Source organism: Crocuta crocuta, unplaced genomic scaffold (assembly GCF_008692635.1).
Source record: "Crocuta crocuta isolate KB4526 unplaced genomic scaffold, BGI_CrCroc_1.0 scaffold88, whole genome shotgun sequence".
In the NCBI taxonomy this organism is placed as follows: Eukaryota; Metazoa; Chordata; class Mammalia; order Carnivora; family Hyaenidae; genus Crocuta; species Crocuta crocuta.
The window spans coordinates 720,545-741,544 of NW_027532420.1; the positions used below are offsets into that span (position 1 = coordinate 720,545).

General features: G+C 41.6%; 1 protein-coding gene across 2 annotated transcripts in view; it reads right to left on the reverse strand.

The window, feature by feature from the left end:
* ASB5 (ankyrin repeat and SOCS box containing 5) overlaps window positions 1-21,000 on the reverse strand; it is a 47,711-nt gene that overhangs the window by 15,901 nt on the left and 10,810 nt on the right. The window contains exon 1 of one of the 2 annotated variants that reach the window (XM_077779073.1): window positions 3,468-3,641. The exons of the other annotated variant lie outside the window; for it this stretch is intronic. Coding sequence (XP_077635199.1) covers window positions 3,468-3,591 — 124 coding nt within the window. The 5' untranslated portion in view covers window positions 3,592-3,641. Of the gene's footprint in view, window positions 1-3,467; window positions 3,642-21,000 lie in introns of those variants that run through there. 2 annotated transcript variants of the gene reach the window in all.

A 21,000-nucleotide genomic window follows, 5' to 3' on the forward strand; every position in this document is an offset into this window, starting at 1 on the left:
CATTTTATTCATTGCCATGTCCCCACTACTTAGCACCTTAATAATGTTCACTGACTGATGAATAAATGTTCAAAATCACAGGACGCTCTAGAGCTTGGGAGCCCTGACTCCTGAATTCACTGGGTCTTCTGTTGCCCCAAGCCCCCGCCCTCCCCCATCATCCCCCACAGTGAGCCCTAAGAGCATCTCCTTAAGCAGTCTTGCCCGTCATATTCACCCACTCTATTCATTTGTTAAACATGTATGGTGATCTCCTAGGCAATAGTCACCCTTCTAGATGCCAGAGATACGCAAAGATGACTTAAGTATGGTCTACTTCCTTGTGAATTCAATTTGGACTCTCTGGTCTTCCTAAATGGGTCTTCCTGACACCCATCTCTCTCCCACCTTTCTAAATACTGTCGCTGAATTAAACTTCCAGAAGCACCTAGAGTTCGGGCCAGCCCACACAGTGCCCTGAGGAAAATGAGAAAAGGCACCCATTTCCATGGCAGCCAAGCCCCATGCTGGGCATGCACACTCAGGCTGCACCAGCAAGTGGCTGCCGGGAAAACACCTCTAGGGTCTCGTTACTCTCAGGCTCAAAACCCTGAATGGCTCGCCACTGAACAGTCTCACATCCACAGCCCAGAATAACAGATTATCTGCCAAGTGGATTAGACCTTCTGTTTTTATTTTCTATTCCTTGCCTTCATGTGCCCCATGCTTAAGTGACACTGGACTGTTGTACGTGTGCCCCCAAGTTTTTTTTTTTTTCGTATCATCTCTCTCTGCTCAATTCTCTTTCTTCTGTGGCTAGCTGCCTGCTTTGCTGGTCTGCCTGCTCTGATCCTTGGGCCTTAAGAAGTCCAAACGACAGAAGTGGCTAGAAGATAGGTTCCCTGACGTGGAGAGTGAGACACTGGGTGGGGGAAGGTGTGCGGGTAGGGGGAGGAGAAGACAGCCAAGAGAAAGCAGGACAGAGAGGCAGGAGGCAGGTGTGAGCGGGGAGGGGCAGAGGAATGGAGGGGGGAGGCAGAGCGCGACAGAGATGGTTCTTAACGCTGGTCCTGAGGCACAGCGGAGGCCTAAGTCCAGGCCTTGGCCATGCCCCTGAGAGGCGACGGGATCAGAGGAAGAGAGGGGCCCTTGGCTCTGTGTCCCCACCTGCAGGACAAAGCTGCATGCTTGTAGGGGCCACACAGGCACTGAGCCTGTTTCAAGGGATTCCTGGGCCCCGCCAGCAGGTTCATCAGCAGGAAGCCTGAAGGTCAGGTGCGCCTCCCTGCGGCACTTGCCTTCAGCTCCCACCTCACACACAGTTTAAGAAAGGATGGGAGGGGACATTATTAAAAAGATCAAGTTCTTGGGGCGCCTGGGTGGCTCAGTCCGTTAAGCATCGACCTTGGCTCAGGTCATGGTCTCACTATTTGTGGGTTTAAGCCCCGTGTCGGGCTCTGTGCTGACAGCTCAGAGCCTGGAGCCTGTTTCAGTTTCTGTATCTCCCTCTCTCTCTCTCTGACCCTCCCCTGCTCATGCCCTCTCTCAGAAGTAAATAAAACATTTTTTAAAAATTTATAAAAAAAAGTTACCTTCTAAAAATGAAAAGAACTATGGAACTGTTGTCTATGTTTTCATATAATAATATATAACTTTGAAGTGGTAGCAACAATAGCTGACTCTCTTATTCAATTATAAAAGTGGGGCATTAAATAGGACAATAAATACATTGTAAAACACACAAAAATCACAATGCTACTTTCCAAATATAACCATACCTTTTGTTGTGTATACTTCCCAATTTTTTTCTAGCTACACACTTTTTTAATCAAGATGCAGCCATACTACTCAGATGTTTTTAGCTTTTTGTTTTAATAGTAGATATAATTCTACATTTTAAATGGCTGTAATATATGTCATTGTATAGGTATACCATTATTTATTTAGTTAATCTACTAAGTGTTTAGGTGGCTTTTAGTTTTGAGGAATTAATATTATTTCTTATTTTTGTGAATGTGTCTAATTAGAGTAAATTCTTAAAATTCTGATATATGTCAACAAATTACCTTCAGCAAAATGGGCCTGGTTACATTCTCATTAACAGTGCTGGAAACATTTGAAGCTAAATCTAATGAAAGGTTGCCAAGACTTTTTCCTTTTTTTTATTGAAGCATAGGAGATTTCTCTCTTATTTTCAATATATTTAAAACTATGTCGAGAAAAATTGCATAAAACTGTATTTTCTTTACACAAAATTAGGTTTTAAAATATAATTTCACAGCTTATTTTCAACTTTCTCTGGAGTCTGTCTTCTTTGAAAATACGTGAGACTCATCCAGGTGAATTAATTTACTTTTGTTTGCTTTTAGCCACCTTGCTGACCCTTTTATTCTGTTCATACCTGTTGTCAAGTACATATTTAGGTAACAGTCTTCAACTGAAGAACACACCAGATACTCTGTATTCTACAGTAATTGCCTAAATTATTCCTGAATCTAAAGACCATGTGAATGATGAGACTATTTATTACTACTTTCCAACCTCTAGTTCAATGCCTAGCATACAGTAATCACTCATAAACACTTGTTGCATATTGTCTTCTTTGTAGTCAACTACTGTCCATTCATGCCAATCTGTCCTCAATTTTTATTGGTAATTGTACAGTTAAAACGTAACTAAAAGGTAATGTGTGCTAGGGAGGGAGAATTAGGTAGTTTTCTCCGTCTTTTAAAGAAATGATAGTATTTTGTCCTATTTAAAAGTATTCCTTTAGATTTTAAAAATTTATAATACTTTATCAATAGTAGTCTTCAGATTCCATCTATTACACAGTAAATGTAAGTGATGCAATGTTTTGGGAAACAAAGGTTTTCTGGAAGTGTGGGGTCACGTCTGAGTCTGCATTTCCAACAGTTAAGTCTATTACTGACCATACCGATGTTCGCTAAAATTTACATTTGGAGTATTCTTTTTAAAGCTAATTTCCTCACAAAGCTCCCCTCAGGTACCGAGCTCTTTCTCCTTTATGCCTCTCACATTTTTTTTTTTTTTATTACTCAAATTAGTAACGTTGTGTCAGAGCACTCTAAGGAACTCATTCTGTTCATTTTCTTGCCTACGTCACCCTCCTACGTTCTGGTCCAATTTAAATGATTCAAAATGTTCATCTCTAATTGCTCGTAAATAGTCTGCTGCTTAACAGCGTCTGTCCTGTTTCCATACCAACTCGGAAGCACCTGCTAAAACGGAAAGGTAAACAACCAAGAGACTAAGAGTTGATGGTTGTGTTTCACTGATCATAGGAGTGAGTCCACAGATGCGTTCTCCATACACTAAAAGTGACAAGAGCGCGGTCCTTTGCCATGCCATACATTTCAGAACCCGCGTTCTGGAAAGCACCCACAGCTTAAAGTTAGTATTTGCAAAACATCAGGTCAATATGGTTTACTGCAGGATACCAACAGATTTGCAATGGCCGCTATACTAACCTTGACTGGTCAGAATACCCCAGCTAGCTTTTCGTTTAGTAGAACAGTCTTCTACACTCGCTAGCCTTCTTTTCGTGAGGCTCTGCTTTACGCAGTCCCTCTCAACAGCAATATCTGCGGGCATAGCGTGGTGGCCGTTTCTGTCTGCGACAACCAGGCATCATAAGGGCAGCTGCTCTAGCCAGAAGACATACCAGCGACTGGATTGCTGACAACTTTTTCCTTCCCTTCAGACTTTCACAAAGACTCCTGTGTGCTAACTGGAGAATGGCCTGGATACTGAGCGCTATTCAGAAACACTCGGAGCAGGTGGGGGATGGGCCAGAAACACAGTAGCATTTTCTATTTTTAAAGTGGAGACTCAGCTGTGGCCGCAAGTATTTAACTATTTGCATGATACAGAAAGTAAAAATGTGTAAAACTGCATTTCCTACTCAGAAACGGAACAGAAATGAAATCTACATTTAAAATACGAAAGCCTCTTTGAATTATTGACAAGTCAATCTCATGTAAAATTGCCCTTTGAAAACGGCTACAGACAGAATGCTAGAGCCAGAAAGGTCAGTTGTGATCAGTGCCTGGTTAGCCTTTCTTCTTCATCCTCAGGAATAAATAGTGTATGTGCATTAGGGTCAGCTGGTACGTAGCTCATGTTCGTTTCCTAAGATTCTAAGTTTAGCATTGGCTTCCCTACAAAATCACAGTCCGGTTATTATTTATATAGGCACAGCTCACTATTGTGATTTTTTTTGGAGGTCATTCTAGGCCAAAAGGTGTCAGTGGGAAAGTTCAGTACAAGAGAGATTTTTTCATCCTAAAAGGGAGAGCAGAGAGAGAGGAAAAAACCACACATATGTCTGGTATTTTTTTGCTGGCATGTAAGCACAGGGGACCCTGTCCATGACTGAGTCCCGAGCAGTGACGGAACCATGGTCAGTCTCCAGGGATTAACTGAGCTGGTGGTCATGTTACACAGTATTAATATATTGAGATCTGTCTTAATGAAAAATGGTCATAGACTCTATTATCTATCTTTACCTTTTTATCACTATTTTTAGACTCTATCTTCTGTTGGTATATACAGGAAAAGATTATTGGGGTATTGCCTTCATATAACAAGTTGGGTAATAATGAAAACATTTCATGTGTAAAATGATTTCCCGTACACTTCTGTATTATGAGTTGCTGCCAGATGACATTGCTCGTATTTACTTCCAAACTATCACTAATGAACATCAATCTTTCCCTTATCTTGAATTAAGATTTAATTCTATGAACTGTGTGATCTGGTACAAGCAGCTTAATGAAGCCTCAGTTTCTTTTTCTGTAAAATGAAGAACTTGGATAAGGTTATGGTCTTCTGGCTCTAACATGCTTTGATTCTTTGATTCAGATTCTACAACTGACATAAAAAGGGCGAGATGCTACATGAGGTGTGCACATATTACCTCACCACAAAGCAGGCCGGACCTTGCCGGGACAACTGGAGTGCAGGGCCACCTCGGCCGGGGCGGTTTGCACAGGGGCACCGTCCTGGGGGTTAGAGAAGGCTGGAGGGGCTTATTCAGCGCATTCTCTTTCCATATCCAGCTGTCATTAACTATAGGTTCTTTGTCCCCAGGTGGTGCCCACAGGGAACTGTGCTGATCTACACAGGCCACACGGTAAGAGTAAACACTAGTTTTTATTTGAAAAAAATTTCCATTTTAAGCTATTGACTTTCTGGCTTTGTACTTTTGTTGTTGCTGTAAGGTAAATATAGGATGCTTTGCTGTAAGAACTGGGATAAGTTTTTGTTCTTAAAACTTTTTGGACACCATTTGTCAACATTTCTTTGGCTGCCCACTGGGTTGTATAATCAGAGTACATACCTCTGTTATTTCATAGACCTACCACTGAACCTCTTGAACAGTGGGCGTTCAGAACAAACAAAAACAGAAAGTTAAAGAGTAATTTGAATTTGGAATTCCCAAGAATATATCAATACTTCAAGAGGGCTTTCTATAATCCACGGGGGGTAATAAATTTCCAGTGCCACGGGGAGAAAAAGAAGCCATTGGATTTCATTGTTACTCCATACTTAGTTAACTGAGATGTGTGCTGGCATGGAAAATACATTTAATAATTCACGTCTATAATCAAATGGACTAAGGAAATAATAATCACTTTGTTCAAAAATTTTAAGTGCCTCCAAAGCGAAAGTAATTTTAAGAAATGACTCCAGGAAATTGAAGGAAAATGTTGTGACAGTTAATTTAGTGGAAAAAATAAGGAACAAAATCCTAAATCTATGGAGTAGCTCAACTGTATGATTCCACTAAAAACATGCACAGTGAAGTGAATGTGTTTGGGGCCAAATCACTTAAATGCTGAATGTCTGTGGTTATATAAATAGGAGCACACTGTGAAATATCTGGATATATAGACGAATCTAGCATCTTTCCTCGTGTCAGTGCAAAAGTGGATTGGATGGGTTGCAGGATGTCATGGGACAGAAGTTTTGAAGCAAGCCAGTATTCAATACAACATGACAGAAAATAATAAAAATTACATTCCAAATAAGATAATGGACTCTGAACTAGGCCTCGGAAAAAACATGTGAAATCCACTAGCGATTAGAGATGACATTACTATTACTCACCACAAAGGTTAACATAAAATTCTACATCTTTTAGGAAGGATAAGGGAAATGAAACAGGGCCAATTCTCTTCCCATTTTAACCAATGCTGATGTGATGTGTCTGAAGTCAGGGACCTGTGTTGGGCTGGCTGCCAGTCCCCAGTGGAAAAAGTGCTAGGAAGGCTGGAAAAATTTCAGAGAAGAACACTGGAAACCAGCAAAGAGCTAAAGGCACTGCTACAGGAGAGCAATCCTCTGCTTTAGAAATTTCAAAATGGGAAGTTGAAATCTAAGAGGGATTATGATAGAAATCTATATATTCATACCAGGCACCATTGGGAGTGAATAACCTTTTTCAAGGAATTCTGAAAACTAGACAGTTGAATCAACTTCTGACAGTTTTAAAATTACATTTGGGACACAAATGGAAACTCCCTTTTTTGGCTTACACAACCAGTCACACTGATTCCAAAAGGCAGCGCAGGGCTACTACCACCTGAATCTTCAGAAACCGATCACGATGAGTAGCCGCCAGCTCGGATCCAGGTGGAAGGTTCCCCCACTAATGACTATGGAATAGATTAAATTCATACGCTATCCTAAATCCACATGCTATCCACCACCCAATTCAAAAGTTAGGAACTCACGATTAGTCTTGTTTCATCTACCACCCGGCCACACCCCTCCCTCCCCCACTCCTAGAATTGTGAAGCAAACCTCATTATATCATTTGATCCATAAATATTTCAGTATATACCTCTAAAAGGTGAGGACTCTGTAATCGTAACTACAGTATCATAATCACACAACAAAACAGTCCTTCTGATATATCATCAAATACATGTCAGTAATTTTAATTTTCTGAAGAACAGCTCATTTCATAAATGAGTATTTACGATTAATACCTAAATTGACCATGTTTACATCCTTTCTGTTAGGACAAAAGTCTGTGATCTCTCTGCTTTCTAAACGTCTTTTTAAAAATGTAAGATTTCCATCCCTAAAAAGAAAATGTTTATCTTCTCTAAGGTGCCAATGGCTCCTCCTNCATCACAGAGAGACGTTAGATCCCCTTGTACCTGTTAGTGCCAAATTTCCACCCTTGCAAAGCCTCATCGGGAACAGACCATTGTTCAGTTCTGGGAGGCCGTCTTGCTCTGGGTCTCTTTGCCAGGCCACACGTACACGTAGCTCGCAAACGACATCTCTGAGCCCCACTCCTGTCGCTCCATTTTGTTTTTTATTCTCTGTTACTGAAGCATGAGTACCTAAATCTGTTGGCCTAGTGATGGGGAGTGAGGGCGAGTGAGGTCTGAGGGCAAGCCTGACATGCACAGTGATTATTATCTAACAGTTAACCTTTGTCGCAGGGTCATTCGCTTCTCATCTAAAGGTTGCTGGGAGACCTAGAGTGACATCTTGTGGTCCAGGGCAGCTCCTCTCTTAGTTGGAAGCGAGTGGTTAGGAAAGGCCACAGGGGTCTGAAAAATCACAATTAGAGAATATACGGTTAGGACCGTCACAAAATCACACATGTAACAGCAGTGCCTAACCGCAGGGGATCCTTTATCGGCCCGTGTGTGCAAGACTTTGAGAATAAATGTTTTGTAAGTAGGTGTGTTCAGTATTGGCAACTTGTTTTCGTATCATTTTTTAAGTATAAGCGTAAATATAAAATCCAGTTAAATCATGCCCTTGCATAAAACACATTTTTTATTGTAGATCTTGAAACAAAATGGGAAGGGCTTCTATTGAGGAAAATGTAGCTGTCCCCAGCGTCCAGGAAACTTAACAATGGAGAGTCATTCTCTGTTAGCTGTCCAGTAAGGGTGATTTCTACCATATTCAAATGTTTATTAGTATTGAGAGTTAAAATCTTCTCAAAATATTTAAAATATCATTTTCAACATTATAAAATAAACAATGTCCCTGAATTTGGGATATTTTTAACTATACCAAAAGATGTACATGATTTTTTAAAGACACAAATAATCCCTGTATGTGGAAAGAAAACAATATAATACAGTTTAAATTCAAAATCCCTAAGTGCTTAAACCATGAGATAAACTCTAACTACCAAAGTATATTAATTTCTATAATGAATGAATGAATGAATAAGGTGATAAAATGTCATTCATTCATTCATTCACTTAATCACTCAGTATTTCCTACGTGTCTACTGGATGCTGTGTCCTGGGTACACAAAGATGACAGTCACTGTGCACTTGAACCTTAAACTCTAGGTATTATTTCAGAATTACATGAGCCTCACTCACTGTCTAAGGAACCTCTGTACATCCAGGAATCATGGACTCTTAGAGTCATGCCATCTCTAGGTTGCAGTGATGCCCCTTAACTTCTAGAAGTGTCCACGAAATATCTGATTTGCATTCAATTTTCAGTGATGTTAAATAGTGGTAAATAGAAATTCTCAATAAAGAATACACATTACAGTAGATGGAATATTTACATTACTAAGCTTTTTATGAAGCCCAAAAGAAATCTGTGAAAAAGTGGGCAAAAACTGTTTTTTCCCATTGCTGTCATCCTTAACACATATCTTGGGAAGCATTTGGCTACCGTGCAAACTGTGAAATGAATAAAGAGGTAGCAACATGGAAAGATGCCATTGAAGAAGGAAAAAAATAAACAAGGAGAATCTAACCAAAGATATCAGTTCTGCCTCTGAAAACAGGACTCAACATTTCTCCAGACTTCTGTTAAACGTATTTGTGGAAGAAGGTATGCACTGCATTTAGAAAACTCCTAATTTTATTTTTTAGCCACAATAAATGGAAATTAAATATTGAAAACTCTCCTTGATGTAACTATTGTTTATCAGCTCCACATGCATCAGCAATTTATCTCCACTTGGCTTAACAGATCTCAGGGGGATCCACTTTCTAACAGAGCTATTCATTCCAACACGGAGGAGTAGTTAGGAGCCTTGACACTGCCCTCAAGTTATCAAAGCTGTGTCCATACCCCAGACCAGGCAAATAGGAAGCTTGTTACCTATTGAGAAAGTTACCTCGTTTCTTTGTGCCTCAATTTCCTCATCTGTAAAATAGGGTTACAATCCTACCTCATAGGATTTCTGTAAGAACTGAATGAATTAATATATAAATCAGAACTATGCCTGGTATACTGTTAGCCCTCAATCAATGCGAGTTTTTATGGCATCATCCTTGCTAACGTATAATTGTAGACATAAATGCATCATATGCTTTTTTTTTTTTCATCAAATCTTGCCTTTCTATTTAGTAGCAAAGGCAAAAAGCAAATTAAAAACTCATAGCACTCAAGCATTTCAGTTACTGGTAAACATAAATATTCATGGTTCATTAGTTGCTCAGTGACTCTGGCATATGTAAAAACAGTTCTTGGTCTATTAGATACAACTTTGCTACTTTGTAAGCAAAACAAAGTAAAACAAACAACCAAACAAAATCAGCTCATAAAAATTAAGCAACAAAAAACTCAGACTAGAGCAGCTGCAGACTAAGAAATGTCTGTCCTATGTCATAGGTGAGTCTGCTGGTCATGAAGAAAGAAATCGTGGTTGATATATAACAGATCGGCCATTTTCATGTAAAAATTACAAAAAAAAATACTTAAAATATTAGAAATGAGAATATTTTTAAAAGAAAAGGGAAGAAGCCACAAATTTCGAAGTACAGGACAACCCTGGATTGCGAGTCACTTGTTCTGTGAGTGTTCCACAAGCCGAGCAGACATTTCTAATACATTTTAACTTGGTAAATGAGCCATGTCTTGCAATATGAGTCGTACGTGATGCCCAGTGTCACACGATCACAGCTGAGCCAAAAGTCCTTGAAATTCGCTTTGATATACAAGTGTTTTGAATTACAAGCACGTTTCTGGAACAAATTATGCTCTCAAACCTCGGTATTATTGTAATTGCAAGCAGCAATATTCTGGAAGCACAGAAGTCTCTCAAATATCCTTATCAACAGTCCCTAGGTTCTGGAAGGTTTTACCATTGGTGATGAAGCTAGAGGATTTGGACAGTCCCCAAGTACAGGTTTGTTCAGTTGAATTTTACTTCCGTTTTTCCCTAGGTAAATGCCTGCTTAAGAATCAATGACAAATCTTAGATGTGTAATAATGCACTTTAGTGTCCTACACTGAAAATCCCTTGATAAAGTTAATTGCCATTACCCCAGGGCTTTCAAATGCGTAAACCTATCGATTACTTCCCCATGCCAATTTTCTTCCCCAATTTCCTTTGATTATGTCTATATTCATTCCTCTCCAATACCGTCACCCTTGAGTCAAAGGCCTAGCCCAAGCTGCTGGATATTCCTGTACTGTAACAGATACTAACTGTTCTCCCTACGTCCATTCTGGCCATCGTCCAATCCGTTCTCTCTTTACTGATTAAGTGGTATGTCTAGTTTTCAAAATAATCCCAATGTAATTTTTGCAGGTTTGATTGTGTACTTCTGTCAAAGCAAGGTTGTATCTCATAATAAGGTGTTATCTTTCTACTCAATCTATGGGCCAGGATGTTATTTAAAATAGGCAACCTTATCATAATAGATTTCTTAGAAAGCTGATGCTTCATGCTAGATTTGTTTTGCTGATATTTTATTTAAGCTGTTTGCAGCTATGTTCATGATCAAGTTTGACAGCCTCTAATTTGCCTTTCTTGTATTGACTTTTTCAAGTTTGGGTGATGTATCCATTAAACTCTGATCACTCAGAATGTTCAAGAATGAGGAATTTCTTATACCAATTAGTCCCTCTGCAGTTGTCCCTTAAGAATCTCTGTGAGGCTGCTGCCTTTGCAGGTGTGTTGGGCTTGAAGTTCCCGTAGTCTGTCTGTCTGACCGTCGGTAACAAGAGCCAAATGTGAAGTCGGGGAGAGCGAAGATGTACTTGAGACCTTGAGGAAAACCTGGAATGGAGTTTGTCTATCACCACCTCCAAGCTCAGGGATGTCGGTGCCCTGAGGAGAAGCTGGTGCCCTTTCTCCCAGAATGCTCACACAGCTGGCCTGGGACTCTGAAATCAAAGCAGGCAGCCTGGAGGCAGCTGAACTCGCTGTAGATCTGGCATTGCCAGGTGAGCAGTGACGTGTGCAGGCAACATGGCACGAACTTGGACTCTAAAGGCAGCAGCTCCTTACTCTGCATTGCGATGTTCTACAGAGTTCTCCTGTGCCCAATCCCCACCTGGACCAACACTGGAAAGGGAAACCCGGAAGCAGTTCTACCATAACTAAGTGGACGTGGCACAAAGTCAGTACACGTCCTGGGTCGGCTCCATGAGACGAGCTGGGGGCTCGGCCCTGGCTCTCTCTGCTGTCACGGTTCACCTATTAGAAACATTCCTACCTGTAATGCTTGCCAGACGGCCCCCGTTATACCCTCTTCTCTTGGAATTCTTTTGAGGAAGCATTTTTTTAAGTTTGTTTATTTTTGAGGAGGTGGGGAGGGAAGATACAGAGAAAGAGAACATACAAGCAGGGGAGGGGCAGAGAGAGAATCACAGCCTGTCAGTGTGGAGCCCAATGTGTGGCTCAATTCCATTAAGATTCCATGAGATCCTAACCTGAGCCAAACTCAAGAGTTGGACGCTTAAGCGACTGAGCCCCCCAGGCGCCCCCGCCTGCAAGTCTTATCCCATATTAATATGGTGATACATTTGCAGGTAATATTTCTCTTGGGTCTGTTCAACTTTTCTGATTCCTTATTTTTTAGATGAGTCATTCAAAATATATATATTGCTGGCTATTACCCCAAAAAAGTGAAAATGATTATCTTTAAACGAGAGAACTCAATTTATTTAAAATTATAATTTAAATTACTGATATATTTAGTTATTTAGATTATATTTAGATTTATTTTTCCCATATTAGTTTTGGACTTTGCCTTTCCCCCACCTCTTCTATGTTTCTTTGTTCTCTGTCTTTAGTTCTTCCGGCTTGATTAATTTTATAGTTGCATTTTCCCTATTCTCCTCTGCAAGTTATATACTGTATTTTTTCTTAACGCTGTGCCTATTATTTTATTCCAACTCCAACACTAAGTAGAGCTGGAATAAAACAATACCCCAATCTTGTCTGCAGAAGGGACATATGTCAAGGTTAAGTTCAGAGTGGAACATGTGTCATACACCAATTCCATTGTTCCATGGGGTACCACGTTTAAACCACATTTATATCCATAACTACTTACATCTGTAGCACAAAATACAAACACTACTAATCATTACCTTTTAATTATCACTCTAAATTACTATATATGACTTAAACCTGGAACCTCTCTTTGGAAACAAGACCTCACATCCAGTGCAGAGAAAAAGTCTTTCCCTAAAACTGGCTAGCTCTTTAATACACCTCAATCTTCTCCTGCTACCCAAGAGAAAATAGGCAAACTGAACAGTCACTTCAGTGAAAATGACCCATGCCTCACTTCAGCCACCACCCTCCTTATAATTTGTCCTCTGAACCTGCCTTTCCAGGAGTTTGCAGATCACCTTAATTACTCCACAGTTCACTACCTGCAAGCGATAAGGCATATTGCAGAAAACTATGCGAACATAATAAAACACAGAGAAATCCTAAAGTTGACCTTGGCATAGATTTAATAAGGAGGGCACCTGTGATGAGCACAGAGTGTTGTATGTGAGTGATGACTCACTCAATTCTACACCTGAAACCAATGCTACATTGTGTGTGAGCTAACTGGGATTTGAATAGAAACCTGAAAAAGGAAAAAAAAAATTAATGGTTATTTAAACCTTTTATGGACACTATGAAGACAATCGATGAGCCAGGATATAACAGGAGAAGGGAAGAATGATACCGTTAAAGCAGATTTTTTTCTGAGACAAGATTCTTAAAAGTAGAAGAAAACTCATCTTAAAAAAGAAGAACATTCCAGAGCACCTATCAGGCATGTGCCTTCCACGGGTGCAGGAATTAAGGAAAGGACTCTCTGAAAGATCAGACAGTTTAAACCAGTATTACAGCACCAGACACAGGCACAGAATGCGGTTGCCGGGAGCACATACCACAGTGTGTCACTCAGAGGTGAGTTGGGGTCCTGGGGACTGATACTTAGGCAAAAATGTGAACTCCATCATTGATGACATGAGGAATGCTAAAAAATAATTCATTTGGGGCGCCTGGGTGGCTCAGTCGGTTAAGTGTCCGACTTCGGCTCAGGTCATGATCTCACAATTCGTGGGTTTGAGCCCTGTGTCGGGCTCTGTGCTGACAGCCAGCTCAGAGCCTGGAGCCTGCTTCAGATTCTGTATCTCCCTCTCTCTCTGACCCTCCCCAGCTCACGCTTTCTCTCTCTCTCTCTCTCTCTCAGAAATAAAAAAAAATTAAAAAAAGAATTCATTTGCAGAAGTAAGAGCTGCTTAAGTAACCAGAATGCCAGATGTATGCCCCGTGGAACAGTGCTGGGGTTATTAAAGACAGAACAATACCCGGCTAACATCATGGGAATCATAAGGTACTTCCTTAAAAAGTGGTAAAGGTGGTCTACAAAACCAGAGAAACAAACATGTTCAGAGAACATTATGCCTAATGGCAAAATGTTGAAAACTTTCCCTTGGAATGGAAAAAATTTAAAAGGGACACTAATAATCACCACTCCATTGAACATTGTACTGAAAGTTTTAATCCTCAGAATAACTGAGGAAAAGAAAGAATGGCGTAACAATTAGAAAGGAATAAACACAACTGGCATTAGTCACAAATAATATGATTTTCTACCTAACAAAACCCCACAACACCTACAGACTCTTATGAGAATTAATGAGAGTTCACGGAGTACAAAATAAATATATGAAAATTGATTGTATTTCTCTATGCCTACAATGTAGGGATGGAAAATGAAACAGTTTAACAAGACAGTTTTCACAGTACCATAAAACAATTTAATACCTAGGAATGAATTCCACAAAAATAGGTAAGACCTCCTCAGGGGATAATAATAAAACCTTACTGAGAGACATTAAAGAAAACCTAAATGGAGAACTATATCATGTTTATTCATTAGAAGGGCAAGTACTGCAAAGATATGAATTATCCTTCTAATAAATGATTGCTAGGTTAAGTAAATTACAACAAAAATCCCAATAGGTGTCTTGTGAACCATAGAAGTTGCTTCTACAATTTAGAATTTCAAATTACTGAGGATGCCAGAGCCAGTGAGAAAACAGAACAAAATGGCGGGCGGAGAGGGATGCTTGCTCTTCCAGTTATCAAGATATTTGAAAGCTGTAGAAACCAACGTAGTTTGCAGAGATGTACCCAATAAGAAATAAGGTCTGGAGAGATGTACCCAATAAGAAAGCCCATGAACAGAACTTTGTATGAACAGACACTATACTTATACAGAAGGGCTGCGGCAGTGACTATGGTTTATAGAATATATGACTGACTTCCCACTATGTGTGATGAACTGGCTATCCACTTAGCAAAAATGGGCTTGCCATTCAAAAACTCAATTGCAAGTGGATAATTTGAAAAGAAAGCTCTAAGAAGAGAATACAGAAAATTACTTTTGGGGTGCCTGGGTGGCTCAGTCGGTTAAGTGTCAGGCTCTTGATTTGGGCTCAGGTCATGATCTCATGGTTGGTGGGATGGAGCCCTGCATGGACCCTCACGTCGGGCTCTGCACTGACAGTTCGGAGCCTGCATGGATTTTCTCTCCCTTTCTCTGTGTCCCTCCCAACACACGTGTGAGCAAGGGAGAGTGTGCTCTCAAAAATAAATAAATTAAAAAAATATTTTCAATATCTTGAAGTATAGCAGGAATTTTTAAAATAAATGACACAAAAAATGTTAACCAAAATGGAAAAGATTTATACATTTGACTATTTTTAAATAAAGAGTGTCTGTTCACCAAAAGAAAAAAGTGAAAAGTGGAGCCACAAAAGATATTTTAAGTAGTGCCTTTAAGGTTTTTTAATTTTCTATTTGACTGTTAGAATATATAGGTAACTACTAAAATCATGAAAAACAGGGATCCAATAGAATAGATGGCAAAATATTTCGTAGCATGTCACAAAAGTGGAAATACAGATGGCCAATAAACATATGAAAATGGCATTATTAAGGAAATGAAAATTAAACTACACATTTCACTGAACCATACATAATCTGCATTCCCACCAGATTGGCAAAAGTTAGGAATACCAACAATACCACACAGTAGCAATCATGGGAGGGACTGTGAATTCTCAGGCCCTATGGGGTTCACTGTAGATGAAATCATGTTGGAAAACAGTGTAACATCAACTAAAAAGCCAAAGTTCCACATGCTGCGTGACCTGGCGATTCTACTCCGAGCACTATACAATCTTGCGTGTACTAAATGCTTATCTCAGTATGATTCCTAGTTAACCCAAATTTGGAATTTACAGCACTGAAGAGGAATCAACTCCAGAGACACATAGATAAATCTTTCCCTCATACTGCTCAGTGAAAAAAGTAAATCAGGAAAGTATATTTAGAGAATGATTCAATTTATATACATCTTAAAAGCAGGCTAAACCAAACCATAGCTACTTGAGGTATATTCAGGGCGGGGAAGCTGGTAAAGAAAGACAAGAAGACCATTACTGGGAAAGTAATCACCCTCTGTCTAGAGAGGGGACAGGATGTTCTGAGTAGAAAAGGGGACACCTGGATGCCTTTTGAGGTTCTAAGGATGTTCTGTTTCTTGATGTAGTTGGTAGTTAAACAGGTGTCTGCTATACAGTCTTTTACTACTATATTATTTAAAAAATTTTTTTGAGAGCGAGAGCATGGCGCATGCTCAGTGTGGAGCCAGATGCAGGGCTCGATCCACAACTTGATGCTGAACTCCCTGAGCATCCAGGTGCCCCTCTGCTTTACAGTCTGAAAATGTGTTGTTTATTTTTTCCTAATGTAGTTTATTTCATGATTACAAAACCACTGATTAACAAAAGGAGGCCAGCCAAAAAGACCTTAAGTAGAGGAGGGGGTTAGGAACAAAGCTAACAGCCCAGTAAGGGAAGGGGTAGCACTTGGCTCCTGAGACCCGGGGGGGCCCTCTGCTCACTGCCTGCCTGTATCTGCTGAGTGTCTGCTCCATGCACGAGGCCAGTGAGAGACCTCAGTTCTCCCCCGTTTGTGCCGAAAAGTTACTGTTCGCCTCCCCGGGACGAACAGAGTGCCCAAGATGACCCGTGGGCTTTCTCTTCTTACCGAAAATGTGCACAGTGGCCAGGGAGAGGAAGGGGACTGTGTGACAGAGCACCACCCCAGCATGGCGGCAGAGGAAAGTTCCCACCCGTATGTCTCAGGGGACCTTGGGGGACCCCTGAAGTGACTCAGTGAAAGTGCATCTGTCTGCAAGACCACAGTAACTTTTATAAAATAATTGTCATTATCTGTTCTGTGGTGACTCATGACAGTTCTGAGCAGCTCAGTTGAGTACATTCTCCGTGTTCTGGAATAGAGCAGGTGTGATCAGGGGTGTGTGATAAATTCACAAAAGGTAACTCGGGTTCTCTGTACTGAAAGCTTCTCTGGTCAAAACCCATTCACCAACAGTCAAAATAACATGAAAAAATCATAGTTTCAGAGCGAAGAGAGGACTCAGGTCCCGTGTACTTCAGTGATTTACAAAGGGCTTCAAAGAAGCCCTGTGAGGCCATCAGACCTGCCACAGGGCATGTGGGCAAAGCTTTGGCAAAGCTCTGCCTTCAAACAGCACAGCGTCCACTCTATCAGCTAAATTGAGCTTCTAGAGCATCAAAGAAAAAGTCAATGGCTTTTAAAAAAGGTTCAAAACCCATTGATCTTGTCTAACTTCTTCATTTTGGAGATACAGAAACTGCAGTTCAGAGAGGGTGGGTGCTGTCCTCAAAGTCACCCAGCACACGACCAGCAAAGCAGGACCAGCACCAACCAGGATTGATCGCTCCCCACCTGTGTTCTTTCTCCCCGCGGTGGGCAGACACGTCTAAATCGGCGGGCGTAACACAAGGAAGGCAAAACCAGATCTAACAACCTCCAGCCCCGACGCCGGAAGGTTTCTGTAAGGACTCAATGAGCTCATGATCGTTTGTGCTCAGAACAGCCCCCGGCACAGAACTGAGACCTGGGTTGGTGTTTGCAATCAGATTCTCATAAAATGACCCTTTACTCGTCCTTTGTTCGCTTTACCTGCTTGGTTACAGTGCTCCGTCTTGGCCAACAGCCAGCTTGAAATTTACACAGATCCACAAACCCGCACAAGGAATGAACGTGGCGACCTGTGTTCTCCAGCCTGAGCCCGACAGCTGCTGGGAAGAAAATCCGATACGCGCCACGGACAAGGGCTTAATGTAAGAACAATTTTACACATAATCCTTCCCCGCCCCGTAGTTCCAGCCACAAACACTTCTGCCCCCACGAACCGTGCGCTTTTGGAAGGGTCAGACGCTGGCAGCAGCTGTGGGTTTTTCGTTGCGCCTGAAGAGAGAGGAGAGCTGACGTCTGTGTCGGCCCCGCTGAACGCACTTGGAGAAGGAGGGCTCAGAGCAGGAAGCACACCAGGTCAGCAGTCCCAGGTGTGCCGGCCTCGGCCCCGGCTCGGCGTGCCCAAGCGGCCCCGAATCCGGTGTCCCGGGGCCAGTCTGTCCTCGGGCAGCTGTCTCCCCACAGGAGTCCTACCCCACGCTGTGGGGGCCCCTGCTCTGTCTTGCCCTTGTGTTTCCTTATCCTGACACCGACATAAACCAATACATAAACCAATAAACTAAAACAGGACAGGATTTGGGGCACAGGCTTGAAGGGGGAAGAGCTAACGTCCAGCACGTATCGATTCTAAGTTTTACATCAGCCACACCCCTTCTTGGAACAGCTTCTGACACTGGACGACGTCCTGACCTGCTCCAGAGAAAACAAGGGAGCCGTCTCCTCTCAGTCACAGTTCCGATATATGGCATTTGGGGTGTTTTCTGCTTGTGATGCATGCTTTGAAGTGCCCTAGGGAGTATTCGGTTTAAAATGAGCAGAGAATGAGCATTTAGTAATATTTGAAATTTGGCTCAGAAAGTTTAAAATTTTAAGAATAAAAATGCATTCCCTGAGAGTGAAAAATCAAAGGGTAAACAGACAGCACTCACCAAAAGGCAAGTGGACTGTGTTCGTATGAGATGGATTAGACACCCGAATACGAGTACGGTGTACGAGTCCACTGATTCCCGTGAAAAAGAGACCAGGAAAGGGGTTGTTTTGTTCGAGGAGGATGGTTAATGCCCATGAGGAGGCTGAAAAGAATTGGGGACAAGGGACAGTAAGTCCAATTAAGAAGGATGAAGAGTGGAGGGCGTTATTTGAGATTTAACTTCTGGACAGTATTGACTTTCTGTCTTCATTTTTCCTTGAGAATTAACTCCCAGAGCCTCTCCATGAACAGATATGCAGTGTGCACACGGGTCCACACCACCGGGCGAGGTGTGACAAGAATATGCGAAACCCTGTGTTGAAAGCGGTAAAGAGGGGCTCCTGGGTAGCTCAGTCGGTTAAGTGTCCGACTTCAGCTCAGGACATGATCTTACAGTTTGTGGGTTCGAGCCCTGCGTCGGGCTCTGTGCTGACAGCTAGCTAGCTTAGTGCCTGGAGCCTGTTTCAGTCTGTGACTCCCTCTCTCTCTGACCCTCCCCTGCTCATGCTGTCTCTCTCTCAGAAATAAATAAAACATTTAAAAAAAGAAAAGAAAGTAGTAAAGAATCCATGGACTAGACTGTGAATTCCCTTGCTTTTTCCCTTCCTTCTTTGTTCCTTCCTTGATAATTTAATACCCACCATGTGCTAGGCACTTTTCTGGGCTCTGAGGATGACATGAATCTGTGTCTTCAAGAGGCTTCCAGGCTGATAACAAACCGAGCTGGTGGTATGGTCAATGTTGAATTTGTTTTGGATATCACAAGGATGGTGGGGGTGGGGGACTGCGGGGAGCAGCACAGAGCACTAAGTGATTCTGTGTCTGGCCGGGATTATTACAGAGATCCTGAAAGAGAGGCTGAAACCAGACAGAGATAGTTCTGGAACAAGGACACTGCTTGCTTCAAAATATAAACCAAAGAAACAAAATCCCACAAAAAGGTCAGAGTGAGTGATCTCAGAAGCAACATCAAAATACCAGGGCTCATGTTTTGACTTTCCTCTAACTAGATCAGTAACCTTGAGCAAGTTCATCTACATTTTCAGCCGTTTCCATATTTGCAAAAGAAGCGTTAATGCCATCGACTTTGTAGAGGACAGTTACGAGGATGAAAAGGGATAGAACGTATAGAAAGACTATGTGAAGTACAAGAACAATATGCCGTATTATCATCAGAACGTGTAAGGTAGGTCACAGAGTCAAAGCTGGGGATGGAAAAGGTCAAGAGACGTGCTAACCACCCCTATGAGGTCCAATTAAAGGGAATTTGAGAAACAAGAGATTCACTTTTTTCCACTTCTCATCTTCTCCTCCTCATACAATATTAACCACATAATATTTACTAGGAAAGCATCTCAATTTAAGAAAATGTGGTATATGAAACATTTATACTTACAAATTAGTTTATCTCCAAAGGAACTCTTCTGTGTGACAAGTTTACGTGGTAAGACAAAAATCCAGCAATTTACAAAGAGTTGTTGTGTACCCAACTTATAAAGTACAACTGTGCATTTGTATCTATCTATGTCTGTCTGTCTATCTATCTATCTATCTACATTTGATCAGTATTTTACCAAGTTTTAAACAAAGCTTTAAAAGCACCCAGGCTGGGGCGCCTGGGTGGCTTAGTCGGTTGAGCGTCCGACTCTCGCTTAGGTCATGATCTCGTGGTTCGTGGGTTCGAGCCCCGCGTCGGGCTCTGTGCTGACTGCCAGCTCAGAGCCTGGAGCCTGTTTCAGTCTGTGACTCCCTCTCTCTCTGACCCTCCCCTGCTTACGCTGTCTCTCTCTCTCTCTCTCCTAGAAATAAATAAAAAATAAAAATAAAAAAAATAAAAGCACCTAGGCTGTAGCTATTAGGAATAGCACATGCGTTAGAATATTACAATTCTGCTATTACAACATGGAACTGATGTCTATCGTCTCATGAGACGGATGGCCAGGACAGCAGCGGCTTCATTGTTCCGTACCAGCCCACGCCAAACCAGGCCACACTCACTGCCTCTGGAGACAGAGGGTAGTCAAGCGGTGCTGTCACTCAGAAAAGCTGCTCTCCCGTCAGGAAGTTGCCGTTAGACATTCCGTTTTGAGAAAGTTCTTTGTCCATTATCATGTTCCTGCCAAAGTTCAGTAGCAAGACCTCATTTCTGACTTAAGGTTGAAGCCCAAACCCGGCCACATACACTGCAGGCCCTCACCCAGCCGTGTACACCGCAGGACAGCGACTGGTCCCTCAGATTCTGCAGCAACAGCCTTCATGTCCCTATGGCCTACATCACGACTTCATTCCCCGGTTGTAACATACACAGTTTAATGGTCTCCTACTCAAGAGGGAAGATGAAATCATTACTTGGGATTTATTATTTTCCAAATGGAGGTGTAGCCACCTTCAGATAACCTCTACAGTAGCCTCACAAAGAAGCAAGTGTTCCTGGAAGCTCCCAGAGGGATGTTTCACAAACCTGTGCACAGGGCCCCAGACGATTTAAAATATTGATAGGCTCTGAACTTATTCAATGGTTGTATGAAATAATCCTGCATCATTTCCAGATATAATCTGTTTTTTTTTAAAGAAAAGGGTTATTTTTCTCCCTTCTCATAAGAAAAAAACAACAACAAACCCTTTTTGTAAAATATGTCCAGTGGAAAGTATGTTTTGCTTGCTTCCTGGAGCAATAAGCTGGCAGAGAGAAACAGAGAAAATAAAGGAGAAGAGCCAAATCCCTCCACGAGCTGACTCAGCTCTTGAT